This window comes from Neolamprologus multifasciatus, chromosome 8 (assembly GCF_963576455.1).
Source record: "Neolamprologus multifasciatus chromosome 8, fNeoMul1.2, whole genome shotgun sequence".
Classification (NCBI taxonomy): domain Eukaryota; kingdom Metazoa; phylum Chordata; class Actinopteri; order Cichliformes; family Cichlidae; genus Neolamprologus; species Neolamprologus multifasciatus.
Genome location: NC_140446.1, coordinates 10,039,462 through 10,063,938, shown reverse-complemented (window position 1 = coordinate 10,063,938; position 24,477 = coordinate 10,039,462). Strand labels below are relative to the sequence as shown.

The 24,477-nt window shown below is 42.3% G+C and overlaps 1 protein-coding gene across 1 annotated transcript in view; it reads left to right on the top strand.

The window, feature by feature from the left end:
- Positions 1-24,477, top strand: part of nrxn1a (neurexin 1a) — a 69,760-nt gene that overhangs the window by 24,485 nt on the left and 20,798 nt on the right. Inside the window, 10 exon segments of the mRNA XM_085170937.1 lie at positions 3,421-3,722; positions 4,930-4,953; positions 6,831-6,992; positions 8,703-8,774; positions 9,053-9,277; positions 11,950-12,097; positions 14,345-14,475; positions 16,467-16,719; positions 20,098-20,301; positions 21,770-21,796. Coding sequence (XP_085027063.1) covers positions 3,421-3,722; positions 4,930-4,953; positions 6,831-6,992; positions 8,703-8,774; positions 9,053-9,277; positions 11,950-12,097; positions 14,345-14,475; positions 16,467-16,719; positions 20,098-20,301; positions 21,770-21,796 — 1,548 coding nt within the window.

Sequence of the window (24,477 nt, the reverse complement as noted above, 5' to 3'; positions counted from 1 at the left end):
GGGTGATATAGACACAAAATGATATCACAATATTTGAAGAAAACTTCTAGTATTTTTGACAAAATAGAAAAAACTCCTGAACATTTTATTGATGCTAGCAGCCTGCATTTAAGTGCAAGTTAATGACAAGTATTTTTCCATCCTCTTTTCAATTGAGTCTACTGAACCAAAGAGCCAGCAATAGCAGCAGCCATAGTGCAACAGTGGTGACCCAGCAGTACATTAAGTGACACCACATAAATCAAGCTGCTTTGCTTGTGTTTTCACTGGAAATTTAAGTAATTTTATGTTAAGCAAGTATCTTAACACTTTTATTGAATGGTAACTAAAGTAACTTGACCTTGTAACTTTTCAAAAGCCCCACAAATATTATCAGATAATAAAACTGGAAAATATTTTCTACCTGGGATGGGTTGTGTCTTGGGTCAAGCTTTTTAAACCAGCTGCTTAAAATTTCCATCCACTCTATGTGACCTTCCTGTCATGTGGAGTGCAGCTAGCTATGAACTAGCAAGTGCAAATACCCTGCACAACTAGTCAGCACACCAACAACACATGTGGAGTCATGCGCCTATATCTGGGTTGACGTCCAGTCACCAAATGCTGGTATCTCCTACTTGTAGCCTGGTTATACTCAACAGTTTGTTTTTGCATCCAGGGGTGAAACGAGTAGTTTTCACCTTTTGGGGGGAAACATTTTCTTGCATATTCTGCAAAGCACTGCTCATGATCGAAGGTTATTAAAACAGCTACTCTTTTAGATGCTAAATTATGACATGGTGCTGTTGTGCTCTGATGTGCCTGGGCTAGTTTGTGTTATGTTGCTATAGCAATGATATCACAATAATGATAGTATTTTCAGATATAATAAAAGATTTAGGGTATATGGCCCAGCCCTATACCAAACTTCTACAGTACATTAATAAATATAAAGTACTAAAAATTCTCTACAGGAACATTTATATTATAATTCTCATTCTTAGGCTCTCCTTTTCTTTCCCCTTCATTTGACGGTTTCTCCCTCGTTCACTGTATTCCTCCGTTCTCCGACTCGCTTGTTTTGATCGACAGTGCTTTCCACAGGATGAAGTGTGACATGTGGTGTGTATGTCAGTGTCTGTCTCACTGTTTACTCTGAGCTAATACTGACTCACTCCATTAATCTGAGCTACAGAAGATCCACTCCAACCTGCCCACTTGAGAGCGTGTGCGTCTCTGTGTGTTTTAGGTGTGTCTTCACAGTGAACACATGCACGCACGTCTTCCTTGTGTTTGTGTCACCCAATATGCATTTTCCTGTCTGAATGTGTGCGCGCACGTCTGTTGTGCATGTGATGTAATAGAACGAGGAGTGAGCGTTTGCGGGCCAGAGCTTCCAGATCGATGCAGAGATGCTTTATGTGCTCCTGTCTGCTCTAATGATGTGTCTGTAAATTAGCAACAGAATAGTGGAGCACTACACTGAAACCTAATGGCACCTCTGTAAATTACCGCTACAATGCTGCTGGACGGCTGCGTGTGTTCCCATTGTGAACAACACACACCCACCCCTTCTCGCTCTGCCACCTCATCTACATTCGGCTCCGTTTGCGTGTGTGTGAGAGAGTGAGTGAGTATGTGTGATTGTGTTAACATTTGTGGCTGGTCTTTCTGTGTACGTTTGTGTGTGGGGGTCTCCTTTTTCTTCGCTCCTCTCAGTAAAGACTAGCCCGAGGCCCTGAGTTGGTAATAGCTTTTCTGACAGCAATACACCAATATTTACAGAGACCAGCACCCACCCACACCCCCGCACATTTCATGCACACATAAAAAGCATATAGTTGTCTACACTTTCAAACGCTTGAACGCGAACTCGCACGCAGTTTTTCTTTTTCTCTTTGAGGCATGCAGACACATACTCTTAATTAACATGCTGGGAGGGAAGGAATCACACAACACAATGTGTTGTTTCTCACTCATATATTGGCATTCACACTTTGGATTTTTTTTTTCATGCAACAAAAGCAAAGAAAGACAATTTGCCACAATTGGCCTTTGAATTGTGATATATTCTCAGTTTTTCCTTCTCATTATTCTCTCTGTGTTATATTCACTCAAGTGCGGCCGATTCCATTTCAACATCCCTCACTCTGCCTCTCACTACCTTAATAACCTATTACACTTCAGTCTATTCATTATATGGCATCTTTCCCCCCCTCTTCTCCTCTCCAGCGGTTCCTCACCAAGTGTCTCTCCTGCTCCAGCTTCACCTAGCGCGTGCTAAATCCTCCTCTGTTCCCCTCGTCATTGTGAACTACAAGATGGTGGTTATGCCAGAGGCTCCACAGAGCAGAGAAAAAGAGGCCAGTGAGATGTGAGGAGAGGAATGGTGGCATGAGGCCAGGAGGGAGGTGTGAGAGCTATAGGGATGGTGGTGAGGAGAACGCTGGAGCAGATGCAGAGGAAGGGTGATGTTTTTGACGGTGGGGGGAGGTGAAGAGACAGATAATGTCGCCCCTACTTGTCTATGGCAGCACGATAGTATGATCATTTTTGCGGATGTGTGCGTAGGTGTGCATATTTGTTCTGCTGCTGGCTTGCGTATAGAGTAGTGTGTGTAGGTGTGAGAGCAGATAAGTGAATGCGAGCTTAAGTATGATGGATTGTAAAACCTTGGTCTAGTGTCCTTGTGGGTCACTAAGGGTGTGCAAGGTAAGTTGCTACTGGCTGTCTGCCTGTTACTGAATTCTAATTGGCCACTCCTGCCTGCTTTGGCTGCCATTATGCTTGCAGGCTGCTCTTCTCCATTTTCATCGTCGGTTTTTGCCATTCACTTTTAAAACTTCCCTAACCTTTGCTGCTGCCACACACACATACGCAGACACATACACATTTCTGGCATTTAACAAACATCATGAAAGGAGCCATGTTGTCAAACAAGAGCACCTCACTTTAGACTGCCAGCACAGCTGTTCTCTCAAAAGAGAGGCAGGTTTCATAACGAGTTTGGAATTCTACAGACTCACGACTGTCTCCCTCACATCCACACTGTTTAATCTCTAACCCACATGAATGATCAAAGCTTGTTTACACACCACTCTGTGGTACAATTAGAGGTATGGAAGGAAGTGTTTCTTCCAAGTGCTGGCATCAGTGAGGCTTTGCTTGACAATAACAGCATTTTCAGCATCTTAAACAATATGTTTTGTACTGCATATCCGAATCAAATTTAACCAGCTGAGCTTTGTTTTACTCAGCTGGCTCTGATGAACACCCACCATTTTATCATCTTTGAGCATTTTGTGAAGAGCAGTGTGGGAAGAAGCAACATAGCTTGGAAAATGTACCACTCATTATGATAATGCTTTGGCAACAACGTAATGGTTCCATGCTTCTGTTTCCTCCTCTTCTCCCTCTTCCTCCTCTCCCTTTGCCTCCCAGCTCGCGAGGAGTACGTCGCCACCTTCAAGGGCTCAGAGTACTTTTGCTACGACTTGTCGCCCAACCCCATCCAGTCTAGCAGTGATGAAATAACGCTCTCCTTCAAGACACTACAGCGCAATGGCCTCATGCTGCACACCGGCAAGTCAGCTGACTACGTCAACCTGGCGCTCAAGAATGGGGCAGTGTCACTTGTCATCAACCTCGGCTCTGGGGCCTTTGAGGCTTTGGTGGAGCCCGTCAACGGAAAGTTCAACGACAACGCTTGGCATGACGTCAAGGTCACCCGCAACCTGAGACAGGTAACCAAACAACAGGAGATGGAGGAGTGAGCGACAAAACAGAGAGGAGAGGAGACAATTTATGTTACTGATAAGGCTTTTGGGAAGAAACATTTAAAGTCATGTAGAGAGGGACATAAAGATAACAAGGATGAATGGAAGTTTTAGTGATAAAATGCTTGGCAAATGGCAGATGGAAGTAAAGCACAATTTGAAAATATTTTAAGATGTCAAGATAAAAAAAATACTTGTTCCAGCTTCTCAAATGTGACAACATTGTGATTTTGTTTTGTTTTTTTATTTCATTAGCTTGTTTGTGAAGTTTAGACTGACCAATCATGTAATAGAAACACCTCAGCTGGGGTTTTCAGAAACTTTGCATTTAATGTCTCTTATTGTACAGCATTGTATTCAGGCTATAGGTGCAGGCAACCCAGCACTCCTCATATCTCGTGGCACTGATTCTCTGACGAGATGCAGAGAAGCCAGAAGAAGCAATGATTAAAAAAAAAACCAAAACGTGTATACTAGAAGGCTATGCCAAAACAATAATTTAGTTTGGCTGAGAAATAATTGACTCATTAACCAAATGAAGATGTTTATTAGTTGCAGAATTAATTCTGACTCCTTGTTAAATAGGTTCGCTCTGTATTTGACTTTGATGAACCACAGTGCAGGTGTTCCAGGGCCACACGGGGCTGAAAAGACTGTAGTCAGCAGAAGGAAGCTAAACAGTGTAGAAACCATGGTCAGTGGTCTGTTGTCCAATTGCAGTGATGCTATGGTAGTAAGAAAATACCTGAGGTTTTGGTCTTAGTTTACAGTGGCTTTACCAGCAGACCTGCACTGCTCTCAGCTCTAGGTGAGTGCTTTTTCAATTGTGTGTTTGAGTGAGTGAATGACTGAGAGAGTGAAAGAGCGAGGGAGTGGACTAGAGAACATACAGGGTCACTAGCACCCAGGTGCTTGTAACCTACCTGTGCCCTGCCTCTACCGTTTGCCTGTCTGTACTACTAACTTGACTACTAACTTTACTAACCTGCTAGTGAAACTAACCACCATCCATGGAATGATTCATTCTACTAACCTAACCTGTGCCCTTCTCCTAGCGAAACCACTCCAACCAACCTACTAACCTCACCAGAGGCCTTCTAGCTTTCCTTTTTTTGTTCCCGAGGTTGTTCTGTTCACAGTTTTTTGCTTTCCTTTCTCCCCCTCTCCTACAAAGCACTCAGGCATTGGACACGCTATGGTAAACAAACTCCATTGTTCGGTAGATATCATTCTAATTGTTTCTTAGTTTGGGTTTGCCCCGTGTCTATTTCCTTTTGAACCATAGACATCAAAACTAAACCAATAACAGGATAAATGCGGTTGGTAATCTTTTACGCTTAAAAAGCCCACATCCACCTTCCTTGCCAACCACTTTTTTTTCTATAAATCCTTTCCCCCCTTACTTCTACTGTTTTTATTTTCACCCCATCACTTTGTGACTGACATGTAGGCCCACGCTGATTGGCTCATCCCTCACCTGCACGCAAATGACGAGCCCTCCCCTTCCCCCATCCTGCATGGCGTGACTCAAAAACCCTTCCCCTCTCTAATTGGTCCGTAAAGTGGATAGAGAGGTTCCTTCCCTTCTTTTTTTAAAATTCTTTTTTCTTTTATTTTTCACCAATCCTCCACTGCATGTTCTCCATGGTGCCTCTAACTCATCCTGTTGTATGTTGTTGGAGTTTTTTTGTATTTTATTATCTATTGTGTCCTCTTTGCCAGTGCTTGCATGCAGAGAGAGGAACAGACTGCATGTTTGTATATTTATGTGTGTGGAATGAGGCGTAACCCATCTAACACCTGTGCGTGTGTGCATTAAATCTGTGTGTTTGTCATCCTGATTCGCTGATCTAACAAACCCCCCCCAGACCACTAACTAACCAACTAACACCATCATCACAATTCACCCTAACAACACAATAACATAACATCATCACAATGACTAACAGCATTGAAATCATGAACCCTGACCTCAGTAACCCAACACAGCTTGGCCTGACACAAGTAACACTTCTGTGGCTGCCAGCAGTGCAACAACTAACAACTACTAACAAGTAAATAGTACTAACACCTTACTGCATAGCACGAAGATGCCTGTGGAGACTTACTAACACCTGACTGGCTGGGCACGTTTGCCTGGCAATGATGAGCACCAGCAGTCAGAGGGAACTTATTGTAGTGGGGAAATAAAGAGCTCACAACCTTTATGGGCAGCCAGACATGGTCAGTAATGTACTGTAGAATATCAGAGAGTGATAATGTACCACTAACGGTGACTTGAGTGTGACAAGATTGGATATCAGTGACACCTAAAAGCCTCTGTACAGGCTATTACACACCAAAATGAGCTGATTAAATTATAAGAGCACCAGTGTCACTTTAGGCAAAGCATTTAGGAAAAATCTTGTTAGCATATTAGGAAATAAATCAAATTGCGTCTTCTGCCTAGACCGTAAAGCAGCTTAAGAGTATGAACCATAAACATAAGTTGGAAAATTTCACTGATATGGGTTAAGTTGGCTTTTCCTTTAATAAACAAGGCTAACCTTTTAGCAAAATCACTATGGTTTAGTCTATTTTTTACCATGCAGTCACAGAATAATAAACTGCCTTTGAAGTCTGGGTACCAAGAGAATTGTGGCCCTGAAGCTTTGGGTTTCAGCAAAACTTTATTAATCGCATAGAGAATTTACAATAGACTTTTTTGCTCTTGATAGGCTGAAGATAGAAGATTATACCGTTTTAATTCTCAGAGCGCACAAAAGAAAATGAAAGTTTACCACTACCTGCAGGAGTATTTAGCAGTGCATAGTTACATACTTGTGAAGCCGGTTATATCAGCAAAGCCAAGAGGCGACACTACTCAGTTACACCACACAGCCAGCACTGATCCAACTGCTGCGAATCAAAGTGGCCAATTCCCAAAACCAATCAGGCCTTCTCCCTGCCAGAATGCATATAGATTGGTTACCAGAGCAACGGGGGCTAATTTGGCTGGTCAGCGCCTAGCTAGCGCTTAGCGCTGCCTTTGGTGTGAGTATATAGCGTGTCCTTTCCCTGTGCTTTGTTGTGTAGGTGACCATCTCTGTGGACGGCATCCTGACCACCACGGGCTACACACAGGAGGACTACACCATGCTGGGCTCTGATGACTTCTTCTACGTGGGAGGAAGCCCCAGCACCGCTGACCTGCCTGGTTCTCCAGTCAGCAATAACTTCATGGGATGTCTGAAAGAGGTGGGGCGCATGCTTGATAGGTTAAAAAAAGAACAACCTAATTATTTGCATAGGATAAAACTTTGCATGTGTAAAACGTCTTTCTAAGTGCTTAATGCTGTCCGCTTTGACCTAAGATTGAAGAAATATTCATTTAAACTAAAATAAATCTTCTTTTCTTTCTTCTGCCACGCATCACACAAACATTTTTACACACAATATCTTATAAAGCACACATACACCGACATGCTTCCATTTGGCAGACTCACACAAGTAGTCCCAGACACACACGCACACACCCTCCCCAGCATCAGAGAGAATCAGTGATGAGTGTAGCTGAGAGAGTAGATACAGAACTAAGCACTAACATGCTAATTAGGTACGCCACAGAGATGCTCCATCCATCCACTGTGCTTGAAATGGGCCACAGCACCACAGAAACAAAAACTCACACTGCACACATGCATGCATGCACAGAAAACACAGTCGTAGTGTAATATTATATGCCCAAATATTTCCGCTGAAACAGTTGCTGCACGCAAATAAACATACGTATGGATACCCAGAGCTTGATACAACGAAACTCCCAAAGACATCCTCATGCCCATCGGATACACACCCTGCCTGAGTCTCCCTTTCATTCACGCAGATTCACACAGAGGCATAAACAAACAACCAAACAAGCCAACAGATGATGTGCCAAACAGAGAGCTATCTGTATCAGTAGTGAATGCACTCTGTGTTGCTTCATTAAGAGTGATGATGTTTAAATGAGGCTGCCGCTGTCAAAGTGAACCCTCCACTGGCACATTTACATATTTAATACGATGATATGATAATCCATGTGAGCAAATTAAGATGTATGCTGCGAATCATCATATGCATGAGCAATCACGGCTGTAACAGTTTTGTGCATTGGATGCAGCACAGGCACAATCCTCCCCATAAACACCCACACCGTAAGACCGTTTGAAGCACTTATTGTGTTCAAGAGCCACCCCCTTGCCTTAAACACACACACACACAATAGCACCTGACATGCAGAAAATTAAAACGCAGAGCCAATGCAGAGGAGTATTTGGTTGCTCACAGGTCATAGAAGGAGGTCTGGATTAATAAAGCGGAGCCTGTGTGCTCATCTCTCAACATCAGAATGCTCAGCACAAGCACACTCTATACACTGAGTCAGAGAGCGGACTGTGTCAGGGAAAGCAAAGAGAGAAACAGTAAAGCAAAGAAAATAGAAGATGTAAAAGCAATCATGCAGGTGGCAGGGACAAATGGGAGTTTTCAAAAGATGAAGCCGGAGTGGATGCTGGTCTTTAGGTTCTTGCTTTCATATAAAAAACCCATCAGAACATTTGAATAGAAAATGTGTTTGAATAGGTTAAACATTAATCGATGTGCGCTCAAAAGTTAATCAATCTTACTGTTGCTGAGCCTTTTTATACATTTTCCCCCAACGTTATCCTGGGAACTGTCATGTGTGTGTTCTCTTACAGGGAAACAGTCTGGCATCATTGTGTGTGCTAGTACATAATGTTTGGATAGCAGAAAGCAGATAGAGGGATAGTGAGACTGAGACGCAGCGAGAGAGATACATTCCCCCAGCTTACTAATAAGAATTTAGCATTACTTTAATAATTTCTCTATCAGAAATGTTACGTGTGTTGGTTAAAAGTGAAGCAGCATTCAGATATCATTATTTTCTTTCAATCCTCTCCCCTCAAGGTGGTGTACAAGAACAACGATGTACGGTTGGAGCTGTCTAGACTGGCTAAACAGGGAGACCCCAAGATGAAGGTATGCGCTTTAATCAACACGCCCCAACAAGCCAGACAATGCTGGATCCCCTCAAACACAGACACCTTTTTGTAGCTCAACCTCATGTCTCGCCCTGTGAGACTCACACTGTAGCGATGTAAATGGGATTATATATTTGAGAGGTAGCCACAAGCTTTTATCTTTTAGCCATTTCACAGCTGGAATCTGGCTTTATTTCGGTCTCAGACTACAAAGGAACCATACTGGTCCAGATAGTCACTACAGCAATTTAACTACTCAACTGTTTTCTGTACCAGGTAAGTGGGGTGGTGTCCTTTAAGTGTGAGAGTGTAGCAACGCTAGACCCCGTGACCTTTGACACCCCAGAGTCTTACGTGGCACTGAGCAAGTGGACAGCGAAGAAGGCGGGATCCATCTCGTTTGACTTCAGGACGACAGAGCCCAATGGGCTGATGCTTTTCAGCCACGGCAAACCCCGACAGCAGCAGCGCAAGGATCCGCGCACACCTCCAACCGTCAAGGTAAAAAAAAAACATTCTAGGTTAACTGTATATTGGCCTGTCAGGCTGTAAGAAAAGTTGAAATAAATTTTAATGACAGTGTTGATGTTTAGCAGCTATATTTTGGGTCACTATAGTACAAAGTGCAGAAGTTCATATGAGTTACTTTAGTTTTGAAGGGGTGTAGCCAAAAAAAGTATTAGTTATTATCAGTGTTGGGTAAGTTACTTTAAAATAGTAACTTAGTTACATTACTAGTTACTTCTATCAAAAGTAACTCAGTTACTTCAAGTTACTCGTTACTTTCAAAGTAACTAGTTACTAGGGAAAGTAACTTTGGTTTTACTCAGAATTCTCTTGTTAATGTGTTGCTTCCACAACTTTGCCAGTCTTCTAGCTTGCTTACTTGCCACAAGTGCACTGTGCCACCTACCAATAGAAAGGAAAAGATAATGTGCATATTTCCACGACAGAAATCCCACGCCTGGACCATCATTGACCGCTGCCATGATTCTAGCCTACGTCACAGCGTCATGTGCGCCTTTTACATCCAACACAAAAACTGCAGTCGTGGTGCTTTGATTGTACTCAGAACTCGGAAATTCTGCCTTCTGAATAGGAAGATATAGGTAACACCAGACTGCAGATGAGCTGCATACAGGGCTGGACTGGGACAAAAAATCGGCCCGGGCGTTTTGACTAGAGACCGGCCGCCATTATAGGAAAACTCATAAAGCCTTTGAATGAAAACAAACGCTGTTGTGACAGTGATGTACACTGTCTTGATGGTATATATGCATCAATCTATCAATCGTTTGTTGTAAGATTCAGATAATTATTTTTTAAAAGCTAGACATTTTAAATGAGAATAAGAAAGAAAAGTATTTCTTTGTGCCCACCTCTCCCTGTTAATGCCCTACCTGGCCCCCCTGGCAAAACTTTGCTAGATCCGCACCTGCACAGTTACCAGCTGTCAGCTTCATAAAAAAGGACCCTGGGGTTATCTGTCTCTCAGAAACAGTTCATAACTTCCCTTCAACTCATTCATGTCACCTAAAAGGTAAACCTGTTTCTCCATCACCTGTTCAGCTCTGATGATTCAGTAAGGACGTCTCCTGGTTTCATCTTCATGTTTCCCTCTCACCTGATAACCAAACCGACATCATGACCAGCAGCTTTTTTGCAGCTGTGGCTCCAGCAAACATCAGCTGATACTAGAAATTAATATTAAATAAATTCTAACAACTGCTGATCAAGCTTAAACGTGCTGCTGTTGTTTAACGTGACATTGGCTGGTTTCCTCTTTCTGGCGCAAAGTGGGCGATAAACAAACAAGAGAGCCGATCAGCTGATCATTGATCAGTTTTCATGATTGAAGTAGAAACAGGAGAGGGAGGGGGGAGAATGAAAGAAGAAGAGGCAGCTGTGCAGCAAAGACAGAATAACTCCAGCTTTGTGTCTTTTTCATTGTAGCTGAATTACGGGACAAACTGTTCTTTTTCACCTCAATAAGAAACGCGTAATATTTTCTCTGAATACCAGACGGGACGGTTGGCAACTCTAATAACTTATGAACAAAATAAAGTTCAACATCATTAACTTCATAGCACCCACCCAGCTGTATAGAAACTCCGTCATGCTAGCTAGTACGCAGTACGGAAAAAGTCAGAATAACGAAAATAAACTCCACCTAAACTTGGTTTATATTTGACTCGGATAGCCTGCAGGTCATAACTTCTTACCTGAAGTTCAGTTCACACTTGGACCGGCGGCCGCCTCGGGTCTCTTTTCCTTCTGCGTCCCCTTTCCCTCATCCACCTGCTGCCTCCACCACTTGCTAATGTTACTGAATCTGTGGAAGCTCCGCGATAGCCACCACACGAAGTAACGAGTAACGACCCTATCTAAATCCCAGTAACGACTAACGCGTTCCTGATTTTGGCATAATAACTAGTTACCGTGCTCGTTACCACAATAATAACGTAGTTACTGTAACGCGTTACTTAATAACGCGTTAGTCCCAACACTGGTTATTATCAAAGTATACATTTTTCAAAATTCTAATGAAATAGTACAAAATCCATCTAGCCATCTACAAAATCCATTTAAACAGAAATAGAACAGAAATTAATTTAGAATATATTTTGTAGAATATTATTGGCTGACCACTCACGTACTGCAAGGTGGCTAAATTCATCTCATTAATCTTTTTAGTCTGCTGGATGTTGGAATGATTATCTAGATAGATATGAAGGGATGTTACTTATGAAGAAGGTGGAATAGTCCACTAGTAAGTATACGAACAGTAAGTGGAACAGCGTGCGGGCGTTCAATTGAGCTGTTTTAATGAAGTTTATTCCTCCAACGCATCTGTCGCTTATTAATGTGTACAAAGATTTTGCATCTGAAAATTCAGTTCATTAAAACGGCTACCTTTAATCATCCTCTCTAACAGGGCAGTGACTTTATAATCGTGACTGATATTCTGAGCGTTTGCTGCAGAATGATTTTAAACAAACGAAAGTCCCAACTTCTACAAATTCAAATGAATAGTTTATTAATGAGAATTCAAAAAGAAGTAAATTGAACAAATTGCACTCATGTCACACCTGCAACTATAATTTGCATTTTTACAGCTTACACAAATGTTCCTGTTTGGGTTTTTTTTACACCTGTCTCTGGTTAATCTACAGGTGGACTTTTTTGCTATTGAGATGCTTGATGGACACCTGTACTTACTGCTGGACATGGGCTCAGGAACCACCAAGACCAAGGCCATCGACAGAAAGGTCAATGATGGAGAATGGTACCATGTTGACTTCCAGAGAGACGGACGCTCAGGTACAATCGCAGCTCTTTTAATTCTGAAGCTAATAGCAAAAGTTGAACTGACAGTAGATGTGCAGATTTTGAAGCAAGCAGCAGATTAGCATGACCAATTTTGCAACCATCTGCATTCTGTATCTATTTAATTCACCTGTTTCATTTTAATCTGACTTTAGGGGGTTTTATTTTGACTATTTTAACCCAATTCATATACAGCAGGTCTGTCAAGTTTATTGTTCATGTGCTGGTATAATTACACTCAGACTAAAATGAAAGCTTTTGGTGGCCTGTTTCGTATCAACTGGTAGACCCATTAATGTTACTTGACATCATAATCACATTTGCTCTAAACCTTTCCTTTCTGTCACAATTACTGTCAGTAGGTATGTAAAACATACTTGCACAATGTCTTAAAATCATTTTACAGTTACAGTTATGTGCAAAAGTCTTGAGCCGCCCATCATTTCTTTATACTTTGCTGCTAAGGACCCAGATTCTCTGGTAAGTCTATCGAGTGCTGTGCAAAGTCTTGAACAACACTTCCCCAGGCTTTCTGAAGGTCTTGCGAAGTTTTTCATTGAACATTCATTGCTTGTTAATTTATTGTTAGTCCAGTTCTTGTACTTGTACTTGATCACTGTCAGAGGAATTGTTTTTTTTAAGCAATTTAAGACTGGCCTATGAATCACTAGATTTGTTGTGTCTATGCATAACAGAAAAATTAGCAAAGAACCCATTTTAAATTGTATCTTTAGGGATCTTTAGGGTTATTAACTGCCTGTTGCAAAAATACATAATTTGTTCCAAATGTTTTTAAATTTAATCAACTCAAAATACCAAAGATAATACAATTTGGGAGGCATAAAATAGTATTTTTGCACCAACAAGGTGATTCCCAAAAGAGCCAAAAACTTTCTGTATGGTGTGTACTGTGTTGTAAAAAGTGTAGGGACAAATTGGACAAGTGAGGACAAACGAAGAGGTGGAAAAAAACTATCTACAGCATCTGAACAGCATCTGACAGTTATGTCAAAAGAAAAGGAAACAAATGCAGATACAGGACCTGTGAGATCTGGCCTTTCTGCCAGATCCATCTACTTTCCTACTCTTCTTACTTGTAATCTGACAAAAGAGAGAGTTACAGTAGTGAGTGTCTGTAATTGGTGGAGGCTCTGTCATGGTTAGTGACTGCATTTCATCCAGTGATGTTGGGAATTTTGTTAAAATTGATGGAATTATGAACACTGAAAAGTACCATCAGATTTTGATCCACCATGCAATACCATCTGGAAAGCACCTGATTGCCAATGGCTTAATTTTTCAGCATGACAATGATCACAAAAACAAATTACCAATGCAGTGAAAGCATACCTGGATTAAAAAACACACAATGAAACACCATCAGTCATTGATTGCACTCCCCAGTGCCTGGACCTCAACTTTATTGAAGCAGTGCGGGATCATCTTGACTGAGAACAAGGCAGCAGACATCCAAGGAAGAGGTTTGAAGTGGCCTTTAAGAAGCCCGGAGAACTATTCCTGAAGACTGCTTAAAGAAATTAAAAGAAAGCTTGCCATTGAGTTAAGGCTGTGTTGAAGTGTTGTTAAACTCATTAGAATTGTACAAGCTCGGTTTTTGCCTTACACATACTCTATTTCCATGCATGTTTGCAGGTGTTTTAATGAATTGGTGCTCCTATTTTTCCATTGGTGCTCCTATTTTTCCATTTTCCTAGCAAAATATAAAGAAATGAGGGGTGACTTTATACTTTTGCACAGTACTGTACAGTTCTATTACAGATGGGGATGTTTTACACATGTCAGCCTGTTATGAGCATATAGTTATTGCTTGAAACTCTGTGTTAATTACAGAGGTCTGTAGAAGCTGCCTTTCCTCTCAGTGGGAATCCTATTTGTTTGCTCCAACCGTGCGTTACTGTTCCGAAAGGAAATATATTATTAGCAAAAAAAATGTTAAATGTGGCATTTTTTAACTCACAGGGACTACCTGAGGACTGTGTAGAATTTCAATTACTTCTGATTGTAGCTGTGATTTGTTGTGGTGGTGGTGGTGATGAGGAGGAGGAGTACAAAGAGAGGCGCAAGGATGATGATGATAAAGATGATAATGATGGCACTCATAATAGTGGTGCTGGTGGTGGTGATGGTGCTGGTGATGACAGTTGTGATTGTGATGAGGATGTTCACGCTGAAGGTCATAACAATTACTGAAGTTGTTTTGATGTCTGGCGGCGTGTTCAGGAACTATTTCGGTGAACAGCGTAAGAACAGCATACACGGCCCCAGGAGACAGTGAAATCCTCGACCTGGATGACACCTTGTACCTCGGAGGTTTACCTGAGGATCGCGCTGGACTCATCTTCCCAACAGAGGTTTGTGTGCTTATATGATAAGCATTCTAGCTCAAATAATTAAAAGAAAATTTCCAGCAAACATCAAACCTTTGATTCCTCACTTTTTCCTGTGTTTTAATATAGTCAGTGTGGGTGTTTAGGACTGGCAGATGATGTCTAGATGATGCTCTAGTAAAGTGTGGCAGTTGCAGACAATAATGAATAACCTAAACCCTCCATATTAAATTTTTTTTACCTACATTAACAGAATGTCTGATTCTGCCGGCAATTTACTTACAATATGCAGATTTTTTCTTCTTTTTTTGTAACATTGACAAAGTTAATTTCAATAAAGTCCAGCATTCCAAAGCTGGATGAGAATGTGCGAGAGATCTGTTAACAACTCGTGTGCAGCCTGTTACTTGTAATCGGACAAACGTGTAGGTTTTACGCGTGTTTCTCCCAGGAAACAGCATGACATCACAGACCAACGAGAAGCAGTGGAAGTTTTCTGCGGTAGAATCGGAGGCGTTGGAGGAGGTGTTTCACAAGTTCATTAAAATACATCAAAACAGCAAGGTCCCACTTCTTACAAAGAAGCAACTTTAACACCATTGTGGGCACAGTAAAAAAGTGCCATGCAGAGAGGAAGTTTAAAATAGATGCTATGACCTAAAGAGGTACACTAAAAAGAAGTCATTGTTTATAGTGCTTGTATGGTTGGCAGTGATCTGGGGGAGAAAACTGTGTGCTGTCCATGGTCCTGAAATGTGAAAAAACAGCAGGGAGTTTGAATGTCATGAAGCTGAATTTTGGGTGGCACAAAGCCTTAAAAGGATTTATGAAAAATTAATCTTTTGAATTTTAAATCAAGAACCAGAGGGCGAAAAATAAAAGTTTGAAAGAAACATTTTGGTTCCACCTGCATTGAATGCTTTCTTATAGTTCAAGGTTTCAGGTCGTTTTTGATTTCCTCCAGCAGATTACGAAATAATTTGCCATGGCAATCAGCATGTCTTCACTTCTCCTGGCATTCACATATATTAACACAATTGGAGAAATTTCTTTAGCTTGCAGCATGTGCTCTCTGTTCTTGGCAACATCTAACCTTGTCAAGCACAGAGTGACTTAACATATCCTTTTTTTATTTCTTTTGCTGTCTTTCACCTCTTATTGTTAGTAATTTGGTAGTATTTTAACTCCAGGGTAAAACTGACCGTAAGTCTCCAGTACTTAATCAATAGTGATTTAATTTACTGACCACAACTTACTGAGTGAATTTACTGAGCAACAACTTACTGAGCACTTGTGTCTGCTAATCGAAAGGTCGGCGGTCCCTAGCTCTTCCTGCCCACATGCCGTAGAGTATTTACCAAAGACACTGAACTCCAAATTGCACCCACCAGAGTATGAGCATGTATGTGAAAGTTAGAAAAACGTAAGGCATAGACTAAAGAGCTGCATGAATGGGTGAATTGGGCTGGTAAAATTACCATTTAAAACATATTCCCAAATATACAGATTATTTGATTATTATGTTCTTGTTTTTGTTGTTTATACTTCTTTCTCCTTTTGGCATGGACATGAAATTTTCATTTGTTTTTCCTGATGTTTTATCAGTTAATTGAGAAAACAACTGGCGGGCCTATAATTGAAATTGATTTTAAAAAATTATATTTGGGGAACCTTTTATGTTAACAATAATAATAGGTATATAAAAAAATATTAAACTAACTTTTAAAAAAATGCAGCCTATGCATTTTGCAGTCTTGGAGCACAGATATGCAACCAGTGTTTAGAGAATGATTTTCAGCAAAAGGTTTTAGTAATTATAGATGAAACAACCAAGTTTAAACTAATTTTTTGTTTTTAGATTAATACCTTTTAACATGATGTAGTGCTTTGTAAAAAAAAAAAAAAAAAAAAAAAAAAAAACATTATTTGTTTGTATTTAGTTTTGCAACACACAATGCAAGAGTTTTGACAAATATCCAGTAGTCATGACTCAACACTGGCATTCTCTTCTTCAGGTGTGGACGGCGCTGTTGAACTACGGGTACGTAGGCTGCATCAGAGATCTATTTGTGGACGGGCAGAGCAAAGACATCCGGCGGCTGGCTGAGGCCCAGAGGGCGGTGGGAGTGAAGCCCTCATGCTCCAGAGAGCCGCCCAAACAGTGCCTGTCCAACCCCTGCCAGCACAACGGTATCTGCAGGGAGGGCTGGAATCGCTATGTGTGTGACTGCTCTGGGACGGGCTACCTGGGACGCTCCTGTGAGAGAGGTGAGAATAACAGGGTAGGAGGCTGGGGACGAAGAGCAAGAGAAATGCTAATGTCTCCTTTTCACAATGGAGATGAGTAAGAGGGTTAATTAAAGTCAATGCACAGCCACATTGGGTGAAAACTTAATAACATGTCATGATGCAAATTGTAGTCATCATGACAGCTTTGTCATTTGCTTTTTTGCCTGAGAACACTGAGTAATGCCAAAGGCATGAGTGACAGATGATGTGGGGTGGAAGTACAGAAGTCTTAAGATCAAAAATAAATCAGCTGCTGAGAATATGTTGTGATCATTTGGTTGTAAACATTTGTGACTTTGAATTATGCTTTTTCACTCATAGCAGATTAAATTAGTGTGATAGGTGCATTAAAAAAGGTGCACTCGTAAAATAAAACAGTAGATAAAAATGTGACTAAAGCATTATTTCATTTTTTTTAATGCTGAAATCAGATGTCCCGATGTGTTTACTTTGCACTAAATCCCTGGTGATGGAGTGTAGGAAGCTGAAAATAAAAAGAGGAGTAGATACTGTATGGATAGGTGAAGATATAAAATGAAAAAAATTTGTCTGCTAGCTCACCAACAAAAATAATAACGGTGCAGGTTTTCTATCTTTGGCTGTATTTTTTGTTTATTTAAGAATACACATTTTCTGTACCAAAGAAAGAGTAGTGGGAAAGGAGAGAGGGAACAGAGGTCGAGGAGAAGAGGCACTATAGGAGTGCTATGGATGCAGTGACTGGGAATCAATGGGAGAGGAAGTGAGCAGAAAGCAGGGAGCAGGAGCTTGTGACAGAGGAAGGTGGACTCACCGGGCTGGAACCGCCATATGACAGCGGGTGAGGAGATGAGGAGGAATGGGAGATGGGAGAAGAAAATCTGACAGAGAGAGAGAGAGTTATGAGAAATGGTATGAGACCAGGGCAGGGGAGAAATGGAAAGCAGGAAAGATTGGCAGAGGGACTGATACAGGCCTGTTTGAAGAACCGAGATGGGAGTCAGACAAGAAGAAGAGAAGAAATGTTGTTTGTGCCATAACCGCTGATGCGTCTCAAGTGATGATTGTACTATCATCTAGCAGGAGATATGCCCATGCAGACTCACACACAGGCTTTCTGAAAGGAGTTGATATGAAAATGTTTTATTCCATAGGACAAACATCCACAGTGTGTATGTTTATCATAGCAATGCAGCATCTATTGCACTCTTTTCCTTAGCTCTGTGTATATCTTACTTCATCCCACTCTGTGTGCACTGAGGGGTCACTAACTGGTGGTTCAGTGGATTAAAGGAAGCCCAGATGGAGAAGCAGATGGAGAGAGTGATTGGCCATGTTTATGCCTTCTACCTGCGGTGTCTCCCTCCCTTTTTTCCCCTCCCTCGTTCTCTCTCTCTCTCACTCCTTTGTTCCCCCTCTCTCTTCATTAATGAACGAAGATGCTCGCCACGCTCTGGCTCCGAGATTACTTTTATTTTTTAATGACACATTTTAATGGCGAGTATAATGGGAGTAGTAAAATGACGAATTTGAATTTATGGCTAAGAATTATTACTTTTCAGTCAAAAAGATGACATGTCAAGATTTTCTAGGATAAATTGTGCTTTTTTAAATGTCAACAGGGGTTGATACTCACATCACCCTGCTACTAGGGCGGTGTGCGTGAGTGTGTGTGAACCCGTTGTCAAATAGTGGCTATTATATTTTTATTGTTACACTGTGACCATTGTGCAAATGTTAGCAGATGTTTAGCCTGGTTTTTATTTATTGAAATGTTTTGGGGAGGGGGGGAGGGGGGGTTCAGTTGCAGATAGTTTAGTTCATATTAGTATTAGAGTACAAGTGCTTGAATCCCAGTGATGTAGATATCCTGAGCCCAATACCTTGTGTTGGATGTGTCGACAAAGTGACTTAAAGTAGCCTCACATGTTTTTTACTTAACAACTTTGCAAGAACAAATCAAGTTGGAAATGAGGGTAAGAAAGTTAGAAGGCATTGAGAGATATGCCGGGATCTGATTTTGGGATTTTCGGGGGATCGATGACATGAGAAGAAAAAATGCAGAATGCGGCTGGTCTTATCCTTTACTTATTCTGTTTGTATGGTCCATCTGGTGTGTGCTACAGGCGTCAAATGATGCAACAGTATGTGACACAGCCAGCGTGCATTGTATCGTCAGTCTTTTTCTTTCCCCAGCATGAACGGGCTTCCATACTTTTCTTCTCACCAACCCTCTATCCTCTGTTTGCCTGGTAGTGAGTCAGGTGCTGTGATGAGGAAAATTTAGTCAGCTGTCTCCCTTATCAGAAACGTGTTCATGTGTGTGCATGCGCAGGGGCGGGTGTATGTGTGGCTGTTAGTTATGTTATGTGTGATATAACAGGCCAACCACCTTCTTTTTTTCCTCAAGTTAATGAGGGTTCATTTGCATTTTAGCCAGGAGCTTCTCTCCCTTTCCCCATCCTCCTTTCTCTCTTTCTTGCTCCCCCCCCCCCCCCAGCCCCACTCTCACTTTACTAAACCCCTCTCTGTTCACACTTAAATTCACTCACTTATTCTGACATGCACGCACACACACGCACACTGTCTCTCTCTTTCCCTCCTTCTCGGCTCATCAGTATTCATGACGCCTTCCTCTCTTCCTGTTCTCTTGTTTTTGCCTTGGCTCAAACCGTCTCCCACAGAAACAGGGAGAGTGAAAAGGGGAGAGAAGGCAAAGGAGGAATGGAGTGGAGAGATATAAGAAGAAGGGAAGAAGGAGGAGAGATAAAGACACAGAGGCATGGAGAGTGTGTTTAGCTGTGTATGTAATTGGCCAATAAAAAATAGGGTCCTCAGAGGTAAACAGTTTAGCAGTCGGGGATTGGCCCCAGCAGGAAGCAGGGAGAGAAGATTATGAATATGTAAATGAGTATGCAAAAGACATTAAAGCAGGTTCACCTGAGCTTGTTACATTATGACTCCAGGGTCTGAGATGTCAGTGACGATGGCTAACACATTCAACACCATGCATTCTGATTGAACCGGATAATAGGGCCAGCCAACCAGCTGCGGCTATTTTTACATACTCCTCTCAAAGGCGGAGGGAGTGATGATGAATTAAGAGTGGAAAGCGATGGGATCATTTTGTAGAAAGGTTTTCAACATGTATTGGCGGGGGAACCAGCAAAAGTGTAACCACGCAGTAACATACTTTGTCATGTTTAAATCTGATTCATTCAGCGTCAGATTGCCTTTCCCTCCACCCACCTCATGTGTTTTTTCCTTGTCAATCATCCTCCTTTTTTCTCTTTCTACCCACCTCACCCTCCTCTGTCGCCATCTCTCTCTTCCTTCTCCATATCTCTCTTTCTCTCTCTCTCTGTGGATCATGTGCAGATGCAACTATCCTGTCGTACGACGGCAGTAAGTTTATGAAGGTGCAGTTGCCTGTGGTGATGCACACCGAGGCGGAGGACGTCTCGCTACGCTTTCGCTCCCAGCGGGCCTATGGCGTTCTCATGGCAACCACTTCCCGTAATTCCGCAGATACCCTTCGTTTGGAGCTGGATGGGGCCCGTGTCCGACTTACTGTCAACCTAGGTACACAGATGTTCACAAACACATAGAATCTCAAGCATTACTTTAATTACCTGTCAAGGGAATGCAGCTGATACTGGCCTCTTGGTAATTTCTTGCATAGAAATGTCATTAACTGTTGATTAATAACTTTTTGTCCCGGTAAACTCAAAGGAGCCCTATTATGCTTTTCTTATTTTCTGTCATATATACATATATGCTGTTGCGATGGCCAAAATTTAGTGCTCACCGTTATGGCACACCACTCTAGTGTGAGCACAGAAGCCCTACCTGACTGCTATTGTTTGTGAGGGGCAGCCAATCAAAAGAAAGTATTTTTGAAGAGAAGGAAAAGAGAGGTAAAATGGATTGTTTTGGGAAATGGGTAAACCGGGGGACTGTGCAAAAGTTGAGTATTAGATAAAGGAACACAAATTTGAAATGTGAATCATGCAGAACTCATTCACTACCTAGAGTAATGGAAAAGTAGAGCACCAGAGTCCGAGGCTAAAAATATATAGCTGGAAATGAGCATGAGAGGTCCCTTTTAAATTAAAATTCTCAGTAATTCCAATAAATATTTCAGCTAATTTTGCTGCAAGTATGCACAAGAGATGGATTTCACTGCTTCAGCAGATATGTTGCACAGATTACATGCACACATGCAAATATAAACAGCTAAAGGTTATTGGTTTTGTGTTGAACAGAGGGTCAAGCCTCAAGCTGCATTCTCTGCTCACTCCCAGCAGACCTGTGCATCCCCAACACCTTCAACAAACAACACAAACGCACACGCACATGAATACTTTGCACATTTCGCAGCCTGAGATAACTGCTAAGCACTTTTTCAGCCTCATTTTTTCCACAGTCACACACTTTCACGTGAATTCATTTACATGCTAACACACACATCCTTACAGAGGGGTGCATGTGTTGGTCTCTGGTTGTCTGCAGCCACGTCTTTTCTGTGGTTGACGCCACTCGACACACCAAGGCATCATGGGGTTTTTTTTAAAAAAAGGTACAGGGGCTGAATCTTCCAACCATTTACGGAGATTCGCGCTCTGGATAGGCGACAAAAATTATGGGATGTGTTCAGAGTCGTTAGACAAAACTGACACACATAACCCATCACAGTCTACCCACGCTTTTTATTGGTGACTGAAGCTGTCGCTCAGGCCAGAGCAGCCAATGAGCACACCAGTCATGCTGTGACACACCGCTCTCTTTATTGTGCTCAAGGTAAAAATCCATCAGTCTTTATTCAGATTTTTCCTTTTATTGGCTACAAAATAAAAATCGAAGAAACTGCATTTGCTGCACATTGTCCAGGTCCAGCTTGTGGTCCTGTGACAAACGAGGGGCGTGTGTTTTCTCAGCATTGTGTGCGTGTTTGTATATGCATGCAGGGTGTGTCGATGTGTGCATCCCCAGGGCGTGGAGAGTATGTGTATGTGTGCAGCATTAACCCTCTGCTCTGCTCTCCCTCCAGACTGTATCAGGATAAACTGTACAGCCAGTAAGTGATCCTCCATCTCACCTAACTCCCCCCCCCCCCTTTCCTCTACTTCCTCAGAACGTGTGTGCGCCGTTGTGTGTATGTGCTTTTATAAATGTGTGTGGCTGTTTTTCCACGCTGTGTATCATGTCAGTTCATTTAATCTTCTTTCAACATATTTTTGTACCATTTGTCTATGTGCAGATATGTGTGTGTGTGTGTGTGTGTGTGTGTGTGTGTGTGTGTGTGTGTGTGTGTGTGTGTGTGTGTGTGTGTGTGTGTGTGTTTGACGGGGGAGGTGCACATATGCGTGCGATGTTCAGCTACACTGCAGGAGAGGTGCGATTTTTGCTGAGGGCCAGGGTTTTCCAGGTCGGCCATTTTAGCAAAGAGGGATCGATGGCAGAGAGAGAGAATGAGAGAGGATGGTGGGGGTTGAAGGAAGGAGAAAATAAAAGAAAGAGGAGAAGAAGAAACCTTGTTTAAGGCGTTTAAGTAAAATTAGGTGTGCTGATAAATAAGAGGTACGGAAGTAGAGAGTGGAAGCTGGTGGATGAATACAACTTAGAGCTTCAGGGTAATTACTTCTCCTTCATGCCGGAGACAAAAGACGTGTTATCCCTCTGTTTCTCTCTGTCGCACCTTCATCCCGACGTCTGTTGGGTTGTTTTCTTTGTTTGCTTGTTGTTTCTCTCTAAACTGTACATGAGGGATTTTTGGGTAGTGTTTCGTTTAGTGGGTTTTGGCGTGTGTGCTTGTGTGAGTGCCTTTGCATTCTGTAGTCTTTTCATTGCCCATCTGTGTGTCTGTGTGTGTGTGTGTGTTTTCTTTAGTGTGTGTTCCTGTTCATGCTGCTGTGAGTGGAGCTGAATCCCTGATGAAGTTTAATTCCCTCACGTGGAGTTTCTCTTTGTCACGACCACAGAGAAAGCAGGAGAGTGAGAGAGAGCGAAAGAAGCGGATGCTCTGTGACGGCAAAGAGGTGGTGAAATGGACGACTGCTGTTGCCATAGAAACCCTACTAGCCACACAGCACTGTTGCTATTCCGCATGTCTGCTGGCCAATTTTAGACCAGTTGTCTCAATGAACATTTTAGTAGGCAGCCACTTTTCTGGCACACCGTGTGCATACAATAAATTATACATATGATATTCAAGGGGGAAGGGGGGGGGAAATGTATTTAACAGGCAGGCGCCAGTGAAATAGTCCACTCAGCAGTCAAATAAAAGCCTCGGCATGGGAGAGATTTGAGGCGTATCCTTCAGAAAAGCCATTTGTTATTTGGAGCTAATGAAATATGAAACACTTTTTTTGTTTGTTTTTGTTTTCATTGTCCTGCTTTTATAATGTCTCGCATGTCATTTGGCTTGAATTATATTTTCCAAGCAACAATCAGCCTCCCTTATGTTTTTTTTGTTTGAGTCATTTCTCATCTTTTGCTTTAACCTCACAGGCTGTTTGCTGACCGCCACAGCCTTCACTAGTAACTCACTGAATGGCTTTTTAACGCTGACCCAGAATAGGTGCGTGTGTGTTTCTGTGTGTGTGTGGGTGTGTGTGTGGGTGCATTTGTCTCTCCCTCCCAGGTTAACACAGATCACTGCTTCACTGTCACATCAGTCTGCTCGTTTTTTGAGTATTCAGTTACTACTCAAAAAACTCCACGCATACACACATGACGCACATACATGCACATACTCTTTCCCTCACTCAGTGCAAGGCAATGATCCATGGTAACAGGATGAGATGCTCATGCCCAGAGCACAGCTGAGTCTCCTCAGGGGAACCCTCTGTGCTCTCCGAGTGCACCAACACACTCTTTTAGCTTCACAATTGCACACACACATTTCACACCACATCCATTTTGATTGACTTAATTATGTTTGCGTGTCGGCAGCCTGTACATCCACATTTCTTTACCTCTCTACCTGTGTTCATATGTGTGTGTGACTGTGTGGGACCGTATGTGTGTGCCTGTGTGCCTCCGTGATTGATGTCGGCATGCTTGACATTTTCTGCAGCAGAATTCGTTCGGGTCAGTTTACTTCTCACCTCCCCCGTCATTACCGCCTATAGGTCACTGTAAGCAGACTCTCAAAGCAAGTAGAGGGAAGGGGAGTATGTGTAAGTGTATGCGTGTGTGTGTTGGGAGGTAGTGGGAGCTGCGCTCAAGGTTGGTGGGGTGCTTGTAAAGAGTAGAAGCAAGGGGACACTGAGGATTGGGGAACAGTCAGCCTGTCAAATGTGTGCAGTCAACTATGTGAAGATATGAGCTGGTAGATGAGCAAAGAGAGAGAGAGACATCACGAGAGGACAGCTCAGCTTCTTTCATTCTGCAGCACATCAGCACCTTGGAGAGCACGCTGATGTTCCACTGTGTGTCTAGTGCCACCATGAGGCTGACTGCAGCATTGCATAAGCAAATCTCCTACATTCAGGCACCTGAACAAGTATAAGTGTGGAGGCGAGAGGGCTGTTGGGTGGTCAAGGGGGTCTGAATTTGCTGTCTGTGCATGTGTGGGTTGTAGGAGAACGTCATGGCGGTGTGATCTGTCCACAGATGGATTGTCTCAGCGTGGGCCTGTTGTGACTCACAGTCTCCAGTCTTAGACACCCCCAACATCCATTTATGTTAATCCTTCTGTCTGTCTGTGTCACGTCATCTGTCTCTCTTGTAAATCTGCAAAGAAGCCTGTCTGTC